Below are 26,453 nucleotides of genomic sequence, written 5' to 3' on the forward strand. Positions count from 1 at the left end.
CAAGAACATTTCTTGTAGTTCATAGTAAACAATCAGAATATTGTTGAAACTATAGCTGGAAGCCGACCGCTTATCATAGGCAGTCTGGTTTTCATGAATAACCCCCATATAAATAAGGCCCATTCATAAAAGGAAAATTAAACAATGTCTCCAAATGCTTATTATGGGCAAAAAAAGGACAGAACAGAAGATATATTTTTGACAGGGTGGATAATACATGTTAATCCATAACTGGCCAATGCATGACATCTTAGATCTTTTACTCCTATTCTTAAACATCTATTGCTATCTATGTATATGTCTCGGAATGTTCATTACCAGCGACAAAACATTAGATGCTACAGATCATCATTAATCACAGCATTTGTTTTATCTTTACATCTTCAAAAACACTTTCATTACCATCAAATACCAGTGGGTTGGATGTATTAAAGTAGTTTAGGCTGTTTGCTTGGCAAAGTAAATTATAACTGTACAAGGTAATCATTTTTACATGAAATTTGCAAATGACATCTAATGAGGTGCAAGGAAATCAGTCATAACAGTTTTTTGCCTGTACATGACAGAGTCCAGCTTTGCCCCATTCACTAAAATAACTGAATTTTTTTTTTTGCTATGTAAACAGCCTACAAATCTTTTATTACATTAACCCTAATAAAATTATATAAATTGGTTTAGGATATACAATAATTAGTTGATTTTCCAAAGTAGTGCATGTTCGAGCAGTGACAGTACTGAATGTAATTTTTTTGGTTCTCAAAAACAACCCCTGATATTCACAATTTTTGTAAAGTAATTTTCTAAATTGTTGAAAATCAAGGTCTATGGTTTTAAATTATGTTAAACCCTTATTCTAATATGAAGCAGTCATGAAATATTATTTAAAAAGACAACAGCTCAGAAGTAGTAACTACCTACTACTAATTATCTATCAGTAATTTCAATTCTCAGTCAGAGCTTTGGTAAATCTGCCCCCCAATACCACAGAGCAATGTGTAAATTGATAAAGGTTAGTAAGGTGCTTGTATTGCATTGTGGCATATTGGGAGGTGGCAGCTTTCAAGAGTTCCAAGTCATTGTTGTGCCGCTTTAAAGAGATGCATTTTGTGGTCCCTGCTTTGTTAGCTTACATGCATTTAACTTGATGGTAGGTTGGCTTGTGGCGTTATTGCAGACTATTTGACACCGCAAACTATGGTATCGTGTGGGACTTAGGTCCTAAATCAAATGCAGTACATTCCCAGATGCTTCAATTAAAGTCATTAAAATAGAACTAAACCTGACTTTTAAAAAATTGAGTGTGTGCAGGCAGGTTCTTTATTACAGAAGGGACAGGCTATGTCCCTTCTGCAATAAAAACACATCCACCTGCCTGTATGCAATCCTCTCTATGATGTGCAGTTCAATCTACAATAGTGCATTAATGAACTCCTGTTCCATTTCACGTCAGTAATGTCATTCCCGCCTGGTTAATAAAGATGGTCACAGATACCAAACCTGAAGAGGACTGGGCGACGATGGTGGTGCCAGCTAAGGAGCAAGCAGATGGTTTAGTTGAATAGTTTTAGGAATTTTAGTTGAATAACAGTTAATAGGCAGGCAAAAGACATCACTTGACACTGCTGCAATAAAGAAAAAAAAGCCATTTTTATGGTGCAGTTAATGTGCAGTACATTAAGGTATACTGCTTCAGTATGAAAGACAGATTTTTAAATATATTATTAAAGGTCATAGCACTTTGCACATGACCTTTATAACTGTACCTACTTTTATATTATAACATTTGTCGGGATATTAAGGCTTTGATTAAAAAAAAAAAAAAACATATCTCTGCCATAAGAAAATTTAAGGGCCCTTTCAAACCTATGGATTTACAGATGTTTGTGGTTTATTTATTGATTCTGGCTTACTTTGAGGGGCGCAGAATGCCCCAAGGATAACATCCAGTAATGATTCAAAAAGAATGGGTACAGCTTATATATGCTTTGTGGTGACAAGCAGTGGCCAAAAAACAAAGTCACATCCAGTGGCCAAAAAACAGTCACATCCAGTGGGAATAGGAACACATTAAAGGATTTCTAAAAAAATATCATAAAGAAAGAATGTGCAAATTACCCTAGAAAAACAACAACACAACCACAGAAGTGTAAATCCTGACAAAAGTAAAACAGTAATTATGCTTTAGTTTTGCAGTTGCCACAAATTGTTTAAGTCCTAAAAAAAAAAAAACTAATTTGAACTGCTTAAGGCCTTTTAGAATATGTATTTGTACTGGAATAGATTTAATGGCTTTTTACACAGGTTACCATGTAAAGGACCGATTAAGGAATGCACTGAAGAACTATACAACCCTGACCAATTTTATGAGTTACTAAGGTTGACTTGTAATGCCTAAAAACAGCAAAAATTAGGAAACCACAAAAGCCTAGACTTAAATGACTGACCTAGACTAAAGTGAACCTGTGTTGTACAATATATATATATATATATATATATATATATATATATATATATTACACAGTCCTCTGTGCTAGTGATAGATCTGCTTTTTCAGGCTAATAACCTATGGTGTTAAAAACAGACATTAAACTTAAAAAGCAAGCTAGGTTTTTGTAAAAGCACTACAATACCATTCACATGTATATATATTTATATAATCATTTCATGTAAAAAGTCAGATATGTGGTATATTTACATTTATTATCAAGTGCTGCCTGCTGTTCTGATTTATTAGCCATTTTTGTTTAAAGAAGGTTGATACAAGGCTGCATAAAATGTCTTTTAATGGGATTACCAGAGGGGAAAATAGAAACATGTAGGAAACCTCTTTCCCACAGTAGCAGTCTTCATGTGCAATAAAAAAAATATTCTAATGTAGTATACCAGATATGAAAATCTTCATGTTTGCCAGCAGAGCTTCACCATTTTTAAGATTAAAGTTACTGCACTTAAAACTTCATGTAGACTTCAGCCAATTTCAGGTCATTTTAATCAAATCCTACTTTGATATCCTAAATCCTTATGTTAAGTAGCTTCATGTTTTACAAGTCAATTAAAACATGCACTGATCTAACAAAGTAAACTGTGCAAGTAAACTACATTATATGCCAGAACACAATCAACTATAGTTCATAGAATAATTCCAGTGACAGTGGAAGAAAAAAATCCTATCTGAGAATGTTAAAAAAAAAAAAAAAAAAAAAAAAAAAAAAAAAAAAAAAAAAAGTGTTGTGCTTAACAAGACATAAAACAGATCTGTACAACAAAAGCTTGTGTACATAACCACTAACTCAGCACCAAACTTTAGTTATGTCACCTAAAGTATTTATAAAGCATTGTTACCCAATTCACAACAGTCACTTAACACAACCTGATATAACTGTATCTTCATTACCCAAGAATAAATAATATATAGTTGCTTAAACTAACACTACATATCTCCTTGGGGTTTAAAATGTAGAAACCAGATTTAATACTATTTCCAACAAACTCCCATTAGGTGTCCCACATGTGTTAGCAAATAAAATTATAACCAGGGCACAGATTTTTGTATCACATGGCCTCAGATCTCCTTTTAGAAAGATTACTCAGAAACTTTACTTACAAGCCTTAGTAGAGACTTCCACCGATGTCCAGACCTAGGAAGGAGTCTCTGCTAACGCTTTAATAGCCTTATGCTTGAACATCATAATAAGTTCCATTAGGTCATACAAGGTGGAAATCAAAACCAATGATTAATAATAAAAGTGCATAGTAGAGGCACTTTTTCTTAACTTTACAAAGACTGCACAAGAGTTAGAGGTTACAGATGGTGTAAGGTGATAAAATGAGTTACATGGCTGGAGTTCGTATGCCTAAGGAATATCTTTAAGTAAACCTCCTTATAAATAAGCAAAAAATAGGATTAGTTTTGGTGGAGAGTGCAAGAAAAGCCCAAGTAAAATTAATCATCAAATTGAAGGGTGATGCAGTTTGCTTTGGTGCCACACAGAAAACCTATTGTTCATGGTTTATTATCTTTTACACCAACTGATCACTTAGTGGCCTTTACACTGTGCTTCTCTATGGACATCGTGGCCCATGAGCAGATTCCCATGTTCAGCAGAAAGAGCACTGTGATTGGAGGAGAGTCCGTTGTGAAATGAGTAATATGACCAGGCTCTCCTCCCCATTCTATGGAGCTCTGTCAGTCCAGAAGCTGTTTAAACACATTTCTAAAATCCTGTCACTAATTATTTACTAAAGTTTTACTGCACTGACATTTCAATTATTCAGAACATTAGACTGGACTGCATTTTGTACAGCTGTGAAGCCAATTATGAGTGATGACTATTTTATAAATGTGTATGAAAAAACAAAAAAAATCTGCCCAAAGGCTATGTACATACATGCAATAAATGTCGCCGGAAAGGATCTTTCACGATCCTTTCCAAGGACCAACGACTGCAGATGCATGAACGAGTGCTGTACATACAGCGCCATTCTGCTTTATGGAGAAGGGAGGAGACCGACGGAGCGGCACCCCGCTGCTCTCTTGCTCCTTCACTTGCAGTACAATCGTTCGTCATCCATTGTCCGCGGATCCGCCTGGACAGTCGCTCGGACGACAAGCGCCGTACACATGCAAGATTCTCGTCCAATAACAGCCCTGATCCGATCATCAGACAATAACTATTGCATGTGTGTACCTAGCCTAAGTAATGCAGCACAATATTGTTGTTAGCTTCTTGAAACTTAGCAGTACAAGTCCGGAAGTCCCTTAAACTGAATGGCAAAAAGATAAAGTCAATAAAACAATTCAATTAATTACAAATCAATAATCCATTAGCAGGAGAACCTAAACACATGTATAAAATACCCTCACAAATTAAATCAAAAATCACAGAATCAGATTAGCCAATGGACATGAATATTAAAAGAACTGCTATAAATACATACTTCCTAAAAGTACTCCTAGTTCCCAGTTAATGTCACAAGCTCTGTCCACAAAACCTTAGCTTGTTTCAATGGAAGAAAAAAAAAATTGATGAGATGTGATAGGAGTCCACTCTTGTTAAGAATTACTCACTGATGGCTTTTTTGCTTTGAGCCACAGATATTTTCATTCTTTTTCTTGTGATTAGGTGCTGATGATTACACTGAAGAACGAATTTAAATGCTGGTTACTATAAAACAAAAAGGACTCTGTGTTAGACAGCCTATTCATTTTAATTGGACTGACAGTGCACCTTTAAAGTACTTTATCACTTTAATATAGAGCTCCACAATGTACATGCATTGTGGTGACATTGTACAGTGTCCAGTTTACTGTCTGTTACTGCAGCACATTGGTGTGAATGGACGCTTAATGTTACAAAGCAGCTAGCTTTGCACAGATTTACTCTTGGAACAATGCCATCTACAATTACTGATGTTTCACTGGCCAAATGTGCAGTGATTTTAATATAGGGCTTCTTAGGACAATGGAAATAGCTAGATATCTTTCTGTGCGCAATAAGCCAATTAGAAAAAGATTTGGTTGCATTTACATTTGCTGTGATTAAAGGTGAAGCAAAGCATTTTTTAGTAAATGATTAAGCAAAGGCAAATTTATCTGCTTCTGCACTGAAAATATTTCCTAGACAACCACATCACAGTAGCCTCTGAATGTCCTTGTTCATGGAAGAATAGCAGGTTGTACTATAAGAGTCCTACTTAATTGGATTCTACATTCTGAACCAAAGACTTTTGAAGTAATTTGCACTTAAGATATAACACACAATCATATCCGGAGACATATTTTTCACTCTGTGAAACCCTGATTATAAGATTATTTACCAACAGAATATTTAAGACCTTAAATATCTTTATGTAAATACAAATTCTACTAAAACATTATACTTATTCAAATATTTTTTCATAAACATCAACAACAAATATGTTTCAAACTCTGATAAAGTGCACATAGTCTTTTTTATCAGTCTACAGGAGGGGCAACAAAGTGGTTTGATGTTCAACACTGAGAAGCATTCAAAATTCCTTTGGTGCAAGTATACAGATATTTGTCTTGGGCTGTCCCCACCAACTTAGCTGCGATTCATATTGATATGTTTAATAACAACATTTAACCCAGATTTATGTTAAACAAGGTCATAAAAGACAAGGAGATAACATATATTGTTATCAATTGTTCCACTGCATAGTTTTATCCAAGATTAGGAAACGTGTGCAATTCAGGCACATCAAGAGTTGGATGGGTCTACCAAACCCTCCAATTACTTCTTGTGCCTGAACAGGAACACATCTGGGAACTGGTAAAGTGGAACACAACTACCCAGGTCATTACTTTTTATTTTCCTATCTCCCTAAGGCTGATCACCGAGAACAATCATGTCAGCAGAGAAGGAAGACATGCCATGCTTTAGAAAAAGAATACAGGCATCAGCAACAGCAGTTGCACAGGGTCCGTAAAAAGTCTCTCTTGCTATAGAATTAATGAGCGCTGAAGATAAAGCTGGTGCTTTTCTGGCTCACTCTTGTGTTGTGAGCTACAGTGGCCAAGACAAGACTAGTTATGAAGAACTTTTTTGGGGTTGCACAAATATTTTTGAAAATATGAAATGTAAGCAAGAAAGAAAGCATCATTACTACAGGAACAGGGAGGCATCAACAAATATAAAGATGGGGGAGGAGGCACGAGATCTGTAATGTTAAAGCAGAATGGGAGAGGAGACAAGGGAAGAAGACAACTAGAATCAGTAGCACTAGAACAGGATGAGACAGGAGGCTGCTAGGAATGATACTAGAGAAAGACAAGGAAAAAAATAAAACCAGGAGTAAGGAAATTGCAGAAGAATTGAAGAGGAGGCAGTAGCATAAAAAAAAAAATAAAATTGTAAAATGAGCGACAGTACATGAAAGCTGGGTATTCATTTTCAAAAGATCTCTCAGAGTGTTCAGTATAAATCAATCCAGAATTTTCATTTTAGTATTTAAGAAGGCTGGGGCTTCAAGTTCCTTCAAGAAATACCAATAAAGAGATCAGCTAAGCTGATGTAGGGCACCCAGGTCAAATCCCTACATTTATGCACCTCAAATCTCTGCAACAGAAAAGTGATTGAGAATAACAAATCATAAAAAACTATTAATATTGAAATATGCTGGGGAAAAAAAATCTAAACTAAAATTTTAGTTACAGAATATTTTTGGCTCCCTCGAACAGCAAAAGCAGCAAAAGTTGTTTCAGAACAAAAAAAAATAAATAAATTATGACACATCTACTGATTGTAGCAGCATACAAGATGCCTGCAATAACACACACTGCAGGCCTGGTAAGCATTAACCTGACAAAGTACTTATCAAATATGGATTTACAATAAATCCTAGAGGTAACATGTTTTACTTTTACATTGCTTCCTGGCAAAGAACAGAATGCATCACTTTTTGCACAGGGGAAATCGTTTAAAACACATAACAAATAGGTCATGGCAGTCACTAAAAATACATTTCTCAATAGGCTTTACACAACTGATCTATGTTCCCCACACACATAGATGGCACTAGGTCGGATTCGTCTTCTAGTGTGACCAGGTAACTGGGGTAAAAATTTAAAGTATTTCGGCATGAGATCCAAACAAGCGTCCCGGAATTTCTTTATCCTCCAGTAGTAGATTATTGGGTTTAGTGCAGACTTGAGGTAGCATAGCCAAAGGAGCCAAGTGCTTATCTCAAAAAAGTTGTTCTTGCTGTAGAAGTCACTGTTAAATGTAGCAACTAGGCTGTAAGCGGTAAATGGTGCCCAGCAGACTATAAAAACAACAAATAAAATTAAAATGGTGGTGAAGGCACGAGTTTTAAAGCTGATGTCTATATTCATTTGAAAAGGCCTTTGAAGGCTCATTAGGCCTAGTTTGCTTGCCTGACTGAGGCATATGCTATCCGGATGGCTATGTATGCGGACTGCATTGTGACGCACAGTGTTCAGTATGCCCATAAAAGCATAAAGCATCACCATAAAAGGGATAAAAAAGAAGATTAAAACTATTAGTATTACATACGCTTTGTAACCGGCATTCGTGGTATAGCCGAAAACACACTGTGGAGCTCTAGAGGGTACCTGTAGTTGTGGGTTGCCAACAGCGAGCGGAAAAGCCACACAAAATGAAGTTGCCCATGAAATCACTATGAGAATCTTTGCCCGATATGGGTTCAGCTTGTCCTGTTTTTGAACAATAATTAGAAACCGGTCAATGCTTATTATAAGCAGGATAGCTACACCCTCTATTACAAACAACCAAAAGAACATGGCCGATACTCTGCAGAATACTTCTCCAAAAATCCACTCAGTAACAATGATAGTTATCAATGCAAAGGGCATATTAAGAATGGAAAGCAGTAAGTCAGCAAATGCCAGACTCGCAAGCAGAATATTAATTGCAGATCTCATGGCAGCTTTTTGGTAAACCATGAGACATACCACAAAATTTCCAAGGAATGACAGCAAAAATATAATAATCATCACTGCAGAAAGAATGATTTGGAGGGGTAAATTCAAGGTCCCTAAATGATCCTTTGATGACGGAGTAGTAGTAGTAGAAGCTGTAGTGTTCAGTAGTAAAGTACCAGCTGTGGTCATGGCAACTGGAACGTATTTTGGTGATAGATCCAGGCTGCCACGAAATGAAGACTGAGGTGTTGTTATGTTTGTATAGCCATTCTCATAGATGACATATGTGCTGTAGGATGTCACTGGATGAGCTGGTGTAAGCATTGCTGAAAACACCATACTTGTATATGCCAAGTTTTTCCAAGCACATCAGCAAATCTGGCAAGTTGTTGTGTTCCATAATTCCTGTTTTGATGGCAGAAATGGTATAAACGTATGTCTGTAGTCCATTCCAAAACTATCTTCAAAGAACTGAAAAAAAAAAAAACATTGGTTAAAGAATTAGTAGTATTTTACACTATACCCACACTATAAAGACCAGGATTGTTATACAACAGTTTGGTAAAGGAATTGCAGCAAATATTACCTAAATTATTGTTTACTGAACCAGTTTCCAATAAATAGGAATATAATTTTTTTTATATATATTCATTTTTTTTAATGACCTTATGGCTATCCTGTAAAAGTAGCTGTGTTTAAATAGAGTTCAAACCCATCTGCATTCATTGGTTCAATGTAATTTCTAGCAGAACAAGTACACACAGCTCAAAGGAGTTAAGTAGGAGGGTCATAGTGGAATTAAAGTGTGAAAGATGCTGCTTTTGCTTTAAACCACCAGTCACATTTAAGTTTCTAAATGTTGGTTAAAATTTGATTGGAGGCTTGTGGGGGGCGTATCTGTCAGCATTTGAAATGAAGTATGGGTCATATGTACGCTTCCCAAACACATCCCCAACTAGTTGTGATGAACAATGAGCCATTTACAATAAAGTTTGCAGTTTACAGTAGGTAAACTTATTCTTTTTCTAGATACGACAAAAACACTGACAAAAGTCAGACGAAAAAGTGTACAATCAAGAGGCACTTGATGACCGTAAACACAGAGTTTACCATGATGGGCAAACTGCTCGTAAGCCACAAACAAATGAAGGAAAAATTATTTTTTGCAGGAACACAAATAAGCCCGTACATTTCAGTAAAACTGAACATATACCATAATGCTGGTACAGGAAGAGGAAAGAGCAGCTCACGATACCAAGCATACGATACGCAGAAACATGGTGGAGGCAATGTTATGGCAAGGGAATGTACCGCTGCCAATGGTCAATACTGGGTCAATATTGTCTGCTGATGAAATGGCTGCTCCTAGAAGAATTCTTAAGTGTATAGAGCCACACTATTCACTCAGATTCACCAAATACAAATAAAACTTATTGAAAGAACCTTCTCTGTACAGACGGACAATTTCTAAAACATATTGCAATAGCAATCCATGAGCTTTTAAAGCAGTGAAGTGGAATATTCTTCAAAAGCCAAGTCTGTCACCTGGCCTTAACCCAGTCAAACATGCATTTAAATTTGCCGGAATCCACGCCACAGCCAAAAAACAATGAGCAAGCAGTAGATGGTTCCAATGACGACCTGTCTTTGGAACCCAGTATGTTAGGTTCTCTTCCCAGTCTTCATGCATTCATTTACTGCAAAATATTAAAAACTATTACCATATTTGTAAGTACATAAGTTGATCCAGTTACTTGAATATAGGGAACTATGCAAAAATGGGTATAATTTCCTAGATGGCGGACACAAATAATTTGTTCAACCTTTCGTCCTTCGTTGCAGCCTGTTGTCAAGGGACAAGCTTTTCCAAGAAAACCCTTATAAACGCATATGAAGCGTTTTACCACAATTTTACATAAGTGTTTATAAAACCCCTTACTCATTCCCTGAAAGGGTTTAAAATATTTCATATTATAGAAATCTATTAAATGTGTGTGTTTTGTGTAACTTTTAAACTTCAGTGTAGACGTAGCCTAAGGCAGCTTTTGTTGAAAGCTCATTGATCGGAATATTGAATACATCTTTATGGAATTTTAATCACTACCTAAAACTTAATTATTTTATTGAGATTAGGCTTCAGCACATCTGTTAAGGACATTGCAGTCTTGCGGTTGACAACAGCATTCTACCACCACAGGGTAAACTGTGCTCCCATTCAACTGAATGCATTTACCACTGATTGTGGTACAGTTCCTGAAAGTAACAAGTTGCTTCTGGCTGCATTTCTTTTTTTTTTCTGAAGATAGAACCACTTACCGTAATCTCACTGAGCTGCAGGACAAAGAGGTTGTCATACTCCATAGATGACAGTGTAGTAACTGAAGAAGGGTGGCTGGAGGCAGCTATTCTTCAATCACAAGTCTGAAAAGGGGCTCTATTCAATAGCAGGCGCACCGGCATAACTCAGTTTGCAAAAATGCCATTTGTTGTCAGCCCAACAACAGAGTTTATGAATTCAGTGCATTTCTAGAGGATTATTATTTGTGTTGTAATTGCAGGATCTTTAAATGGATAAAGAATGGGAAGTTTGCATGTATTATTTTTTGCCCTGACACATACTTTTAAACACAAGTCAGAGTGAGAGAGCAGCAATCAAAACAACCAACTACAATTCATTATACACTTATTGGTAACATTTTGATATAAAGTAATTTTAAGTTATTTTTGTCAGTTTTTTTTTTTCTTTTTTTTTGAAGTCTGTGTCCCCTAACCCAATTTGTCCCAAAAAGCCTAAAAGTGAGGTAAGTTTTGAGTTGTCAGCTGAACAAGTTGTTCTTCATTGGAAGATTGGCACTTGAGAAGTGTGTTGCCCTCAGATGCACTTCTCAAGAGCTCACCGGAGCTAGGAACCCAGACATTGATGATGATGAAGAGGATGATGACGATGAGCTGGATGAGACTTTAAAGATTTAGCCCCGTCTACTGGATTGGTATGGATGGTATAAATAAGTGCTTTGAGTATTGGGGAATATCTATTTGTTCTCTGGCACGGTTATCTGACAATGGCAAATTTTTGCTATAGACACACAGGTGCGAAGTTTCATATGAAAACAATGTGTTTTGGCGTTACCCCAACCGTTTCAGGATGCTTGGAGGTTAATTTTGAGAGGTGAAACAAAAACACAGAAATGTTTATGTTAGAGCTGAAATTACTACATATTTGTAAATTCATAAGCCAGTGTATAACCTGGGTTACATTACATACATTTCTCCTATCTAGTAGGGGTTAAGCTTTGGAGAGCTCTTCGAAATGATAGAGATACCTCAGCTGGGGCCTCATTTATGACCCAACTGTCTCCATAGCAACCATATAATCTATCTAGTAAGACTATCCTAAATTCCAGGCATTTCTATCCAAAGATACCCAGTAGAAAAAAAAAAAAAGAAAATCAAAAGATTAAAAAATAGAATTTGTACATTTTTTGAAGTCAAAGGCTGAAGAAACCATTCTGCTGATGAATGCAGTCCCTACAGATAATTGAACACTTATGGCAAGAGAGATAAACATAGTACAAAGGCAACTGTGAACATTGCAATATGGCCAATTAATCAAGATAACTCTGGGCTGCACAAGCATGGCTCAAACATAAAGAAGCATGCGTACAGATGAATGATAAATAAAACTAAATCTAAATCTAAAACATAACACAAAATAGCATGTGTGAGGAATAACGATAAATAAATCCAAATGGAACATGACCTTCACCCACACTTTATTTTATTACATATCATTTCTGCTTTATTACATTTTACAAATTATCTTGCACAACTGCTTAAATACCAAAACAGAAAAAGCTAAAGAGTCGGTACAGGCTAAGAGGAGGCAGACAGCTTAGATGAAGTGTTGCTGAACTTTTCCCTGGCCTTTTATTAACTGCAGCTCAGTTTTTGTTAATATTATTACACAGTATTTATATAGTGCTAACATATTACACAGGGCTGTACAAAGTCCATAGTCATGTCACTAGCTGTCCCTCAAAGGAGCTCACAATCTAATGTCCCTGCCTCAGTCATATGTCTTTATTACAGTCCAAGGTCAATTTTGGGGGGAAGCCGATTAACCTAACTGCATGTTGGATTGTGGGAGGAAACCCACACAAACACAGGGAGAACCTGCAAACTTCATGCAGATAGTTAGCTATTGATCTGCACACAATACAAAAGACAATTTTTGTTATACAATGCTGTGGAAGGTGATTGTACACCCAGCTTATGCTATATTCACCTTGAGGATTCATTACAGGGTCACTACACTGGGAGGGACTTCTGAAGGATTCCTTTTACACTTTTATGTTAAATGTGCCGGTCTTACTTAAGCAGGTATAGGTGAATTGATGGACCGAGTACCACATATGGTCCTATTGGGACTAGCCATGTAGCGTATAATGATAATCATTGAATCTATAATGACAATACTATAAAGTATTCTCCCCAATTGTTTTAGGATGAGTGGAAGAAGTTGGAGGTGGATGGTGGCCCCCGCATAGTGACCCAACTTTTTAATAACCACCCAAAAACAGGCGGGTGGTTACTGAAAAGTGCTGGGTGGTATGCCCTGCTATAAGGGGCTGGGGAGAACACTGCTTTATGTGCTAAATATCCCTGGATGTATTTTATTACATGACTTAGTATTACTAGCTTCCATGACATGCATACTAAGCTGTTATATTCATATGGGATATATTTAAATATTGATTAAACAACTGATCCTCTCAATTTATTTTTATATGCATTAGCATTAAGACTATAAGAGATACTTAATCTACAACATGTTCATGATGGTTTAAGTTTTAGGATATGCACCATGCCTAAGTGGCCTCTACCAGATCTTTAATTTCTTTTTTTTTAGGCTACTAGTTACAAAATGCTGGCGCTTCAGTGCTACAGCTACAGGTATTCCATATTTATGGGTGTCTGAATACTTACTGCAAGATGTACATGCTGGTGAAAGGCGCTTTTAAGTACAGAAGGGAAAGCAGGTATTTAATCCATATGGCCAGTCAAATACCAGCAGCAGCCGTGGAGCAGTGAAGCAGCCATGTTTCCAGACACAGGCCACTGGAAAGATACAAAAAATGCCTCTTTTACATTTGTTTTTAACATTGCCACATGGACTTTTTGGATATTCAAAAATGCAAGATATCAATATCAACACTGCCATTTATGATCTCTACCAGTGTTTTTCAACCAGGGTTTCTCCAGCAATTTGTGGCACTCAGGGTCAGTTTATGTGACCTTTTAAGAGTATCCTTTTTAACTATCTGTAAGGGTGACATTCTTCCAACTGACCACCACACTAATTTACGGTGAGCAAGCAGAGTGCAAGAATGATTGTCCAATATAGGTGTAGCACTGACTGTTAAGGTTGGTATTCAATAAATTAGTTTTAATGCATGCAATTCAGAGTTTCATACTTTAACAGTTTGACTATCACTTTTCTTGGAAGGAGAGATTTGTGGTTTGACTGAAGTGGTTTAGTGATTGTCCGCTTGGCAGCAGTGAATTTATAGGACAATATAAATGTGTGTAGATGGTAACCAAATCTAGAGTAAATTGAGGATTATATTTTGATTCAGAATGTCTGGGACACACGGCATGTCTACCATGATGTGTAGCCACAAAGGCTGGAAAGTAGATAAAGGGAGATAAAACTAGCAAATTTGTCTAGAGATCATGTGCAATCATGTAGGGCTTCCAACTGCTAGGACATTTTAACCTGTTTCAGTTGCTGTCAGATTTGAACCATCTTCTTTGTCTAGTGTGGTTTGAAATGACATAGAAGTTGTGTTGAATTGTGTTAAGTCACAAAAGTTTTATTTTAATAGCCTAAAATTGTGTTCTGCTATGTAACCGGTACATGAAATAGCATAATTATTTCCTCCTATTAAAAACAATGATACCAGGAAAACCCTCTATTTAGTACATTTCATTGTATCGATGAAATACACTTTGATTCACATTTAAATCCAGTAGCATACAAAACCTTGCTGAGGCTAAACTAAGATGCAAGGCAAATCATAAGCCAACAATCCAATGCATCATGTAAACTTGCAAACATCCTACTTGTTTTAAACCAAATGGCGTAAGCTATAAAAAGAGATCCTCAAAAAAAAAAAAAGAAACTGGTCTACATACAATCCTGCTTCAACAGATGCATTAATGTCACAGCAGGAACGGTTGCAGTCACCGCTTCATCGTTTGCTCGTGTTTTGTAAATCTGGATGTCAGAGATAATGTCAACACAAATCACACTGCACAATATCATTTCTTACACAGCAACAGAAGCATAGACTCCTACAGTCGATTTTGATAATGGCACAATTTCTTTGAATACGGTGAGAAAGTGAATAGGTTAACAGTGTGCATCTGTGAAAGAAAGAGAAACTGTGCAAAGCTAACACTATCTATGTTCTCAAATACATTACACAATCGTAGAGAGACACGTCAATGGTGCTTAATCTCATAAGCCATTACCACAAGAGCACGAAAAAGCACACACAAAAAGGCAGTACAGTCATGTGAAAAACTAAGTAGGCATAATGAAAATTTTTGATTTTTTATGACATTTAAACAAACATTTGATCCCAATTGGAACTGAATTGCTTATTTGTAAAAAAATAATAATAATAATAATTTGTCCCTATATTTACCACCACTACTAACCCATTACAATATAAATTAAGTGTCTCAGGTTAGATGCCAAGGATCACAACCTCCACTGGAAGAATGTTCGAGAAGAATGGAACCAGTCAAATCTAAAGGTCTGGTGTACCATTTTCTATTGACACGTGGTATAATCGCAGGTACTGAACCACTATGCATTCATGCAAGCAAAAAAAGATACACATAGTGCATATTCTTAGGTATAGGGAGAATACGGTTGCTTTTTGTGGACAACCTACCAGGTATACTGTTTGAAGAGCAATAACTCCAATAAAATGGGTACCACTTGCAACAATGTTAAAAAAAAATGTGAGAATCAATTTAAAGAAATTAGATCTAAACCCAAAGTTCAGCTTTGAGAGCTTTTGAATTCCTCCAAAGGAGACAATCAATCCCCATTTAGGCAGTAAATCAAAACTCAGGAGACCTCTTTAGAAGATTTCTTTTTATCTCCTAATTAGATGACAACTGTAACATTATGGACCAGTCATCAGGCAAACAATGGGTGATTTTCTGAAGTGGGGCTCAATCCATGCTGTGTCAAAGTAAACTCAAAGGCTTCAAATACACTAACCTATACAAATGTAAAATGGGCATTTGCAACACCATTCATCATTGCTACATTTTTTATATAACCATTTTATACATAAATAAATTACAGCTCCAATAGGCTTCCAGCCTTAATCTAAATCAACCACATACAATGTAACTATTTAGGAAGTCTGAAACCTTGAAAGCTGTGAAAGTTATTTTTCCATTTTCAATCACAATGGGACAATCTGATGTTGTGAAGTTGACCAACAATATTTGTTCACTTTTTCTATTAGAAAAACGTGTAGTCCACTTCAATAGCATTTTTCAGAAGGGCTGTGGAAATTCGTTTGTGATTGATGAAAGAAAAAAAAAAAAAAAGGCTTGCAAGAGAGCAAGTGACTATGCCCATGACTGATATAATTTAGCTAGGAAAATACACCCACACGTGTTCCCTAATTTTCTAATTACCATAGTCTTATATTTAGTAGCAAGTAAAAAACAAAAAAAAAACTCCGTGGTATTGCAAACTGCTCACAACCACATTTTTTTTTTACTTATTATATATAAAAAAAAGGATGCAAGCAATAAAGTGCAATGATGAGACAGAGTCAATTTTTCAGTCCCATTCCACTGTTGGAATAACTTGAAAAAGAAAGGTTTCTGCTCTAGACAAAAACAGATTGGATAAAGTATTAAAATTTAAAACTGAGAAGAAAATTGTTTACTCATCAGTGTTATTTTTTATCAGCTGATATAGGAATAGTAATACTACAGATGCACTATAACAGATATACCAATCAGACAAAGCATTAAAACTTCCGACTTACTATCTGCAATCTCAACTTAACGTGAAAACTAAAAGGTATGAATATAAATTTAGTTGTCTGTATCTCTGGAACAACCTGCTACATCTACATAGATTTTCACAAGAGGCATTTTCTCTATGTACAGAAATATTTTTGTCCGATTCCCATTTATTTTATTTAATTGAAAAGCAAGAACTAAAATGTAATCTACTGAAACTTACTATGGCTGCAATAGTTTTCTTTATTATCCCCCACGCCCTTTATTTTCAGCTGTGATCCTGCTATTTATACATCTTCTGCCCTAGGGTAACAATGTTCATTCACAGCACTGTATCCATGAAAGAGAAACAATGCCTCCCTAGAACATCTGTGGCTCCTTCTCTTTTCCACATCATCAGGGGAGGGTGTTTTGTAGTCTACAGAGCTGAACTGGACTGGGATGTTCAGATTAAAACAGAACTTACAAACTGAGTGGACTTCTGGAAAATCAACAGGACTTTTTTTGCAATGTCCAAAAGAAAAAAGCCCTTTAAAATATGTACTAAATATGAAGTTTTTTCATTTGTACAGGGAAGAACATCAGAAAGATAAAACTAGTAAAACAAATAAAATGAACGAAAACAACTGCTGTAACTAAAATAAGTCAACCACATAAAAGACAGAAATGACTACTACTTTTTTTTTTGGAGTCGTGTAAGTACTTTAGCACTTACACGACTCCAAAACCCCATGTATTCAACAAGGTGGTCCTAAATATATCAGTGGTTTGTGCATCAAAATCCTAATAATGCCACTAAAGAACAAAGTGCATTGTTTGGAATTACTCCATCTCTGAATGTGATAATTGGTCTTGCAATATGTTCTGAAAAGTCTTCATCTAAAGTGATAATTGGCTGTGTCGGTCACACTGTTCCTGGCAGTGACAGTCTAATATAAATTCCTATGACTTCTGTGAAAGGTCAGCCTCATCAAATCTCAGCGACAAGCACACAATCAAAGATGGGAGAATACAACACTGCTAAAGGATTCACACAATGAGACTACAAAACTAAAACTGGACAGCCTGGTACCGTCACTTGAAGGGGTTCCACAATCTCCCTCTGATGTTTTCTAATTTACTAGGGTCACCAACAGGAAAAACCTCAAATGTCAGGTGCAGGGGAGTGAGTCAGAAACACCACTGTAAATTCAGACTGGATGTACCTTCATTTTGTTTCTGTTATTGCAAAATTTTGAGCATACAGGGTATGTATTTTCATGGGCTCAAAACAGTGAAAATAACAATAAATATATATTACTAATAATAAAAGCTGTTTTTTTAAATGCAGTAATACTAGTTCATGGTGCTGCCGCTCTTTTCTGCGGAGTCTGAGTAATGTCAGCCTCAGATGTAACCAGGATATACCATACATTTCAACAAGATTTTAGAACAAAGTGATATTTCTATTGTTATGTTTTCACATTTTTAGGGATTTTGACCATCAGTAATAATCTGACATAGCTCAGAAACATGGGGTATTATGTGGGACATATTGGGTTCTATTTCAAGGACTCTAGTTTGGAGTAATAACGGTAGTGGCAATTATATTTTTGGATGTAAAACACGAAACCGCTCCTAGACCAGGGGTGTCCAAACTTCTTGCAAAGAGAGCAAGATTTGGTGAGGTGAAAATGTGTGGGGGCCCACCATTAAGGAAGTACTCACGGTTAGTATGGGCGTGGTCTGCGCAGGTCCCACACAGCACACACACACCAGGGTGACATGAGAGATTGCCTGTGCACAGAGTCCAGTGTTAGTGCGGGCTCTATGCAGAGCACGTTTGTAAAATCGGAGTGGGCGTGGTCCGCGCAGGTCCTGAAAAGCACACGCCCACTATAAGCAGGCCAATAATTGCATGGCAGTTGATCAACTCCAATGAAATATAAAATAGCTTTTTTGTATGCGTGTATTTTATACTGTGGTCAAAAGTGCTGGCGGGCCTAGTCAAAATGGGCATATAGGCTATGGGACAACGTGAGCACATGATGATATGTCAAGCTCCTATTATTCCTGCGCTACATTATCCAGCCGTCACCAGTTAGCAGTTCAGGGCGTAATAAAATGCTGTAAAATTAAGGTCCCTATTTAAAATATAAAGTAACTCCAAAGGCTCTCATGGGAATCCAGGTCCCTGTGTTTCATTGGCAGTAAATGATTCTCACCAGTGAACCTTTGAAGATATGTCAGATTCCCTGTCCTGTCAATAGAGCCCCAAATATTTTATCCTACTCTCCAAAACCGGTAAAACAATATTTAACAAAGCCCAACTTGAAGAAGATGTATTAAACTTGTAAAAGTTTATTATATCACTTATACGCAGCTACCCACCATCTCCCACACACAAATGTGTCAAAGAAAGAGAGAAAGATAAGTGCTACACTTTTCCCACCTTAAAGTTTCCATCTGGCGTAGCTTTCTAGATACTTATTACGATGATGGTGCCGATGATGATGTGCTGCAGCACCTTGTAAGTACTTCTGCTCCCACAGTTTCTTTTAGCCCCCACAAAAACCTGTTAATCAGGCCAGGAAAGTCCACCTAGAGCAGTTTGCTGTGATAGTATGTCAATGATGCTGCATTGTCCCTGAATTCAGAGCAGTTGTCACCCTCATGTAAGGCTGTGGCTCATTGTACTACTTAATAAAGGAAAAACATTGCAGGGAGTATGGCTATCAGCATCATCTCTACTAATTGATAATCCTGCAGCTTGTAAATCATCACCTGACAACACCTAGTCCTGTACACTGATTTCAGGACTGACAGCACTGGCTCTGTTTTGCTTACTTGTACTTAAGATAACTACTGAAATGTAGACATTTTTAGATGTTCAAGCAGAAGCCTTCAGTTGTACTTTATTTTTTCTGTGGTCCAAGATAAGAACTTTTATTATACCAAAATCCTCCCATGCTATAGGTTCCCTCTCTCATTTTCACTTCATTTGAAGTCCACTCGGTCCGACTCTTTAGCCCCTTACCACTCATTGTTGCTGTTGTCTACCGCCCCCCTGGCCCAGTATCACAATTTGTGGATAACTTTGCATCCTGGCTCCCACGGCTTCCATTTCACCTTAGAATCAAATTTAAGCTCCTGTGCTTTGCCTTCAAATCCCTACACAGTTATTGTCCCACTTACATTTCTGACATGGTTAAAAAATACTCCCCCTGCTGCTCTCTCTGATCCTCCAATGACCTACTAATGACTTCCTCACTCATAACCTCATCACACGCACGGTTACAAAGACTTCTCTAAAGCTGCCCCACCTCTCTGGAATGGTCTTCCTCGTCCTATTTGGCTCGCTCCTACTTTCTGCTCATTTAAAAGAGCGCTCAAAACCCATTTTTTCAAACTTGCCTACCCGTCTTCTTCTGTCAATTGAAACCACCACTTCCCACCACTACATATCTCCCATCCTATTGTGTGTGAAATTCCCTCACCTACTAGATTGTAAGCTCTTCGGGGCAGGATCCTCTCCTCCTGTATCACTGTCTGTATTAGTCTGTCATTTGCATTCCCTATTTATTGTACAGCGCTGCGTAATATGTTGGCGCTATATAAATCCTGTTTATTAATAATAATAATAATAATGCAATATCTATACACTGAGCACTCGGGATCAATGCAACGTCTATACACTGAGCAGTCAAGATCAATCCAACGTCTATACCAGGGGTGTCAAACTCTGGCCCACGAGGTCCTTTATTTGGCCCCCCAAAGAGTTCTGAAAATGAATTGCATCTGGCCCACCACTAACGTATTGCAGTGAGTGATGCCACTACTACAATTCCCAGCACCACTCGCATCTATAGAGCAGGGGCCTGTTCTGTTCTATAGACGCAAATAATGCCGGGAACTGTAGTGTTGGCATCACTCGCATCTATGGAACAGTCTTCTGTTTAATAATAATAGTCACTTTCAGCTCCAGAGAGGTTTATCTACAAGTGTGAAAAAAAAAGAAGAAAAGGTTGGAGTTCAGCTATAATTTAAATTTTTGACCCCCTTAACTTTGAAGGTCAGCCATGGTAGAAAGAATAATAATTTGAATCGTAAAGTTGCAGCAGCTGAAGAATGAAGTGTGGAACATGGTGGCAGAGAAGACTTAAGAGAAGCTGTCAGAGAACATGGTGCAAATAAAGGGAAGGGGATGCAAGAACCAACGGAAAATGAAGTGTGGGTGGTATGGGTACATTATGCAGAGTATGTGGTGTGGATGATTGGAAATAGTTAAATGAAGAGCTGTGACATAATGAAGTGCGGAGTTGTGGCTGCCAAAAAACGTTCCTGCAAATATTATATGGAGAACTGGTGAAAGCTATAACAAACATTGGGGACAAGTTACCATTGAAATTTTACTCAGAAGGCTACAAATAGAGAAAGGGGCATATAATTATTTCCTAAATAAAATTTACAAAAATTCTCAGGCCTCATTTTCTTTTATAGGCTTGTTCCAGATTGAATGTTAAGCAATACCTTTGTTTCCATATGAAAATGGTTTATATTTAATGAGAAGGAGAAACTTCCTCAATTTTTTCAATCATTTTCAAGTTTGGGCCCCGACTTGGTCTAAGTTTTCAATTTCGGCCCTCTGTGTATTTGAGTTTCACACCCCTGGTCTATACACCGAGCGATCGGGGTCAATGCGGCGTCTATACACCGAGCGATCGGGGTCAATGCGGCGTCTATACACCGAGCGATCGGGGTCAATGCGGCGTCTATACACCGAGCGATCGGGGTCAATCGTCTATACACCGAGCGATCGGGGTCAATGCGGCGTCTATACACCGAGCGATCGGGGTCAATGCGGCGTCTATACACCGAGCGATCGGGGTCAATTTAAAATATATATGGTGTGATGAGATGCATTTATCATCTATAGTGATAGGACCTCCCTATTAGCCTTCATTGCACATTGCCGATTCATACCTATATTGCAGTCACCATACAACATTTTTGGGACCAGCCCTTTTCTTGTGTTCTCCAGCAATCACTGGCATTCCATTCACACAGATCAGCCTGCACAATTCTACCACAAGCATTGCCATCAATGTGTTCCTACATAATAAGACTGGGGGTGAGGGTGATTATATGATGAAGTATATAAGCAGCATGCCTCCCATGGTACCCATACATGACTGGTAATGTGCCCCCTGTACAGGTATTCAGCCAGACACAATGCTCAGTGTGGAGCTGGCAGCATATGGCCTCACATTAGGAGTACACTACATGAACACAATTGTGATGAATGGACCCAGTCCCCTCCATGAACACAGCCATGCACAGCTCTCCCCACAGCTGGCAGCTCCCCCATCGCATGCAGCAATTGTACGGCAGTACCTGGGCTCCTGTGCAGCCACAGGGTAGTCCTGGTCGGAGGTCCGGCACTCCCCGTGCTGCACCTATATGGAGTGCAGGATGCGCGCTGCCCGCTTTGTGAATGGGATAGGAAGTGCTCCTCACCAGCAGCTGCATGGAGAGACGAGGCCGACCTAGAGTGGAAGCCACGCCCACCCGGCGCCTATTGGCTGCGCCGCTAACACAAAGTATAGCTCATAGTGCACAGATGTGTGCGGAGTACAAACTTGTCCGGTGTGTAGCGGGAAGGGCGCCATATACTGAGGGGTACTGCAGGCCGTGCTCTACTACACATTCACCGGGATTCAAACACATAGACTATGATAGCTCATAGAGCATTGCTAGGGATTTCACATAGGGGAATAAATAAAGTGAATGCTATCTATAGAGAAGTTCCCAGTAATAGAAGTCATCTAATGCTTTTCTGTCAGGTGGGAGCCAATTTATGTCCATTGCAGGGCCACAACCTCCACTACTTCCAGATGTGTGGGGGTGTCTGCGTCCCCTGCTACCTGCTGTGGTTCTGTCCACCAGGTCACACAGTACAAACCTAAGGCTGGCCGATGATACCACAAACTGCACCAGGGGGGACCAGAGCTGTAAAAACTCCCCAAAACTACACAGCCATACCCACCACGTAAAATTGCTAGCTCATATATTCATGTTGTGGTAACACACATTTCCAATTCATTGCACAAATCGATCTGATTTATGGACCACTGTGGTGAATTGGGCTCATTGAAATGAATGGGCCGCCCTAATGTTGTACATGGTAAGGCACAACATAAGTAAGTGTGCACACATATGTGCTGCTGCAGTCCATGTGTGAATGGGTCAGGGAAATATCAGGGAAAAGAAGGAGAAGGCCCAGACTGAATTGAGACAAAAGTATGCTAAGCTGCAAGCACACAACTATAAGTGGAAAAAGGCAGCACAGACATATTATACTTCCCTTCCCAGAGATATTTTACAATTCTAAAACAATAATGCGGATTCATCAAACCCTGGATCAAAGAGAAAAGTGACAGTGCATATGTTGTTGTTGCAATAAATAGTGGAGGGTAGGACACTGCAGATTACCAATGCATTGATCCACCCCGCTTTACATTTCCAGGGTACAAATGGCTTCAGGAATTTCCCAATAATGCCTAGTTAGTACAGGTACATTTCCACAACCATTTACCAACCCAAAACAAGGATCAGATACTGCAGATTCTGAGTTCAATAGCTGGCCAGTGGGAAGCAATTGATTGTTTGGTCCTCAGTTAGATAAGTTGGGAAATATTATTCAATAACCATATCAAGAGTGCACAAACATATCCAATCAGAAGCTCCCTTCTGTTGGCACTCCTCTGTGATCCTAGTTCACCCCTCAACAATCTCATGGGTAGAATATCCTACCCGACTGTTTCTTTTTTTTGCGAATGATGGCCTAATGATCATAGATCAGTAAATTGATTCTAAAATTCAGTGGTCTGCTTGTTTGTAATAGGCCTAATACATCAAACCCCAATACATCATAAGCATTGCTATAACAGCTATACATCTTACATGTATAATCTTCCCTACAAGAAAACATGCAGCAACAAAATCTGTCAGATGTTCTAACCATTCCCCTTTGTTGACAACTTTAAATATTATTAAAAAAAAGGGACATGATATCAATATTACTATTATTCTTATACATTTTTATCCTTCAACATGGCCATGTTCTCCATAAATAATATTTAATTACAATATATTTCACTGGCTTTCAGTTTACTTTTAGGATATAACTAAATCCACTCTAGGCATCCAAGGTGGCAGCTTTGCTTCTCCAATCCATTTGATAAGTACTGCAGAAGGCACATAGAAGTAGCTGAATGTACAATGTCTGTATTGGCATAGCCCCATGTGCATACCCTTTGTGAAAGGACAGGCAGAGTTTTGACTAATTGCACATTCACAACTGTTCACTGCAGGAGTATGAATATTGTACCTGGGGGCCCACTGGACATCCACCATCAACCATCTCTACTTCCAGGTCATGCTCAGCCTGCCTTGTCAACCATTCTATGGACATGTATTAGAACATCAGAGAATAGGTGATATTTAGCTGCAATTGTACAAACATTTATGTAACTTAAGTTTAAAAAATCCGAATTACAAAACACATAACCTCCAGTGTGTGGTTGATCTCTTGAGACTGCAAGACTAAATATATCCTATGAAACCTAGCCCATAAATTGGAGGTTCTATGTGGGTAAAACACCTTGGTCAGCCGTTATCCATGCACAGATTACAGTATGAAAAATGTAAAAAAATAAAAATAAAGCATTCTTGTGAAATAACCTTAAGTATTCTGTGCATTCATCAAAGCAACCAATGACTGTTTAGCTCCCAAGGAATTGGTCAAGTTTTGTTAAACCACAACTTACCAAAGTTTTCTCAAAAAGTTACTTTGGTCAAGAAATGGATGAGAAGAGTACATCCAGAAACTTTCTAGTAAAATTTATTCATAGTAAAATACCACTTTGATCCTCTGAGGAGCTCTTCCAAAAATAGTATTGAGACACATTGAGCTCTCATCTGCCCTTTTCCACCAGTTGGGTAGCATGCCCATCACGGGCCAAGAGCAAGAGGTGGAGACCAGAACGCTGGTATTTTGTTTGTTACAAAGCAACCTAACTTAGGCAATCTGGGATGCCCAACAATAGGCATCATACCCCCACATGGAAAGAACCAGTTTCCCACTTAGGTACATTTCAGCCACAACAAGGATGCAGCAAGCAGAGTGTTATCTAATGCAAACCTTTTATTATTTTGGTTCAGGCTTTAGACTTTACTCAGGAGGGCCATTAAAGGAGCACCTAGGCAGTTAGGTCTGACATTCTCCAAGTGCCATGCAGATTGACAGTGGAAGGTGAAGTGGCTCAGGGCACAAGTAGATTTTTAGTAGATTGCAGCCGGCTGTCAGTTGGTGCCCAGCGAGAATAATGGCACCCCAAGAAGAAGGCCTAGTATCCTGGCCTGATCCCAGATTTACACTCATGTAGCTTTTGTTATGGAGAAATTTAGGTTTTTGGGCCAATATCCACACCTGTGTTGATAGTAGATCTGGTGGATCACATGGTGGTTTAGTGTGTTTGACATGTAAAGAAATCAATATGATCCACCCACAATCAGATTTTGTCATTTCAGATTTCATCCGTCAGATCCGGAAGCTCTACCCACCATCTGCCTGGGTAGAATTAGAATAGGCTGGTTAGGTTAGGCTTCATACTGCATGGTGGTTGGTAAATGGCCATTCTCTGACAAATCAGATATAGAACTGTGTATCAAATATGATCACAATTGTATCATTTCAGACATCAGGTCTTTATAGTGAAACAAAAACTGTAAATTGGGTTCCACCCAGCCTTAAAGTAACCCACACCATGACCACAATGGCTCCATAACAAGATGCATTGTATAACCCTTCATTATTAGAAAAGAGAGCACTAAATATAATATTACCATATAAGACAGGGAAGTTTTATTATTAAAGCAGATTGCAGCTGTCATGTCTCCAATGCAGGAAATAGAAAAGATTGCCCAGTCCTAAGCAACTGCTATGGGTAACAGCCTTGGTTACTTGCACATTTCCCCATTGTAGGTTGTCATGATGTACAGATTCCATAACACACCACACAACACCTAATCCATGGGGGTACAATACAATCATCTGTACAATCAATACAATCATCTGTACAATCATCTGCACTTCCATCTTGTTCACCAACTAAACTGTTGCAATTTTTCTCTATTCCAATATTAAATAAAAGAATACCATGGTGGTCAGACACAGCATTGGCCTTTAGAAAATGAACTTATGGAAATGACTGATGCACAATACAACATGCAATCAGTGCCTTGTAATAGGACTGGGATATGGAGGGAGGATTGTGCTGGCAGTGGCAGGGTTAAGGAGGGGGTGTTAGCACAGTCAGAGGGTATAGAATAGGAATGCAGCTTTTGTGTTGCTGGAGGAGACACTAACCTGGGATCCTGGAAAACCAGCATTTACATTGCTGGTATGATCACTGAGCATGCCAGGCTCCCTCCTCCTCTTCACATTCTTGGTGTATTCATTGTGAATCCAGCAGATCCCAGTGCAGCCATGTTGCTTGTATCCCCACCCACAGATGTATACATAGCAAGGAGCCGACACACAGCAATGACAGTCTCCTCCTTGGCAGCTGTATTATAGCTCGGCCTCCCGGGGAAGACACGCCCACCACACCTTATTGGCTGCTTCCAACAGAAAGTGTATGTACCCTGATGGCACTGAATGATGTGTGCGGGGGCCACAGGGGCTCCTAGCATGGGGGTTTAATTTACACCCACCACTGCACAGATCCCAGCTATCCCTGATTAGGAGGGAATGTCTCTCTTTTTAAGTCCTCAGTTCTCCCTAATTTTAGGTAGACATAAACACCTTTATAAAAATGTTTTATTTAGCTTTTTAAAAAGTAAACTATCCAGCCTCAACATTTTTCTATTTTTTCTTTTATAAGCTGATACAAACCAAATGCAATTGTGATAAAGTCACGTGGCG

The 26,453-nt window shown here is 38.3% G+C and overlaps 1 protein-coding gene across 1 annotated transcript; it reads right to left on the bottom strand.

Moving 5' to 3' along the window:
- Nucleotides 1-3,205: 3,205 nt before the first annotated feature.
- GPR63 (G protein-coupled receptor 63) lies at nucleotides 3,206-26,032 on the bottom strand. Its single transcript, XM_072408669.1, has 2 exons — nucleotides 25,896-26,032; nucleotides 3,206-8,896 (listed from the first exon to the last, which is right to left on the bottom strand). Exon 2 carries the CDS (start codon nucleotides 8,762-8,764, stop codon nucleotides 7,499-7,501), a length of 1,266 nt encoding a protein of 421 aa, XP_072264770.1. The 5' UTR covers nucleotides 8,765-8,896; nucleotides 25,896-26,032; the 3' UTR covers nucleotides 3,206-7,498.
- Nucleotides 26,033-26,453: the final 421 nt, after the last annotated feature.

The sequence above is a fragment of the Pyxicephalus adspersus genome, chromosome 4 (assembly GCF_032062135.1).
Source record: "Pyxicephalus adspersus chromosome 4, UCB_Pads_2.0, whole genome shotgun sequence".
In the NCBI taxonomy this organism is placed as follows: domain Eukaryota; kingdom Metazoa; phylum Chordata; class Amphibia; order Anura; family Pyxicephalidae; genus Pyxicephalus; species Pyxicephalus adspersus.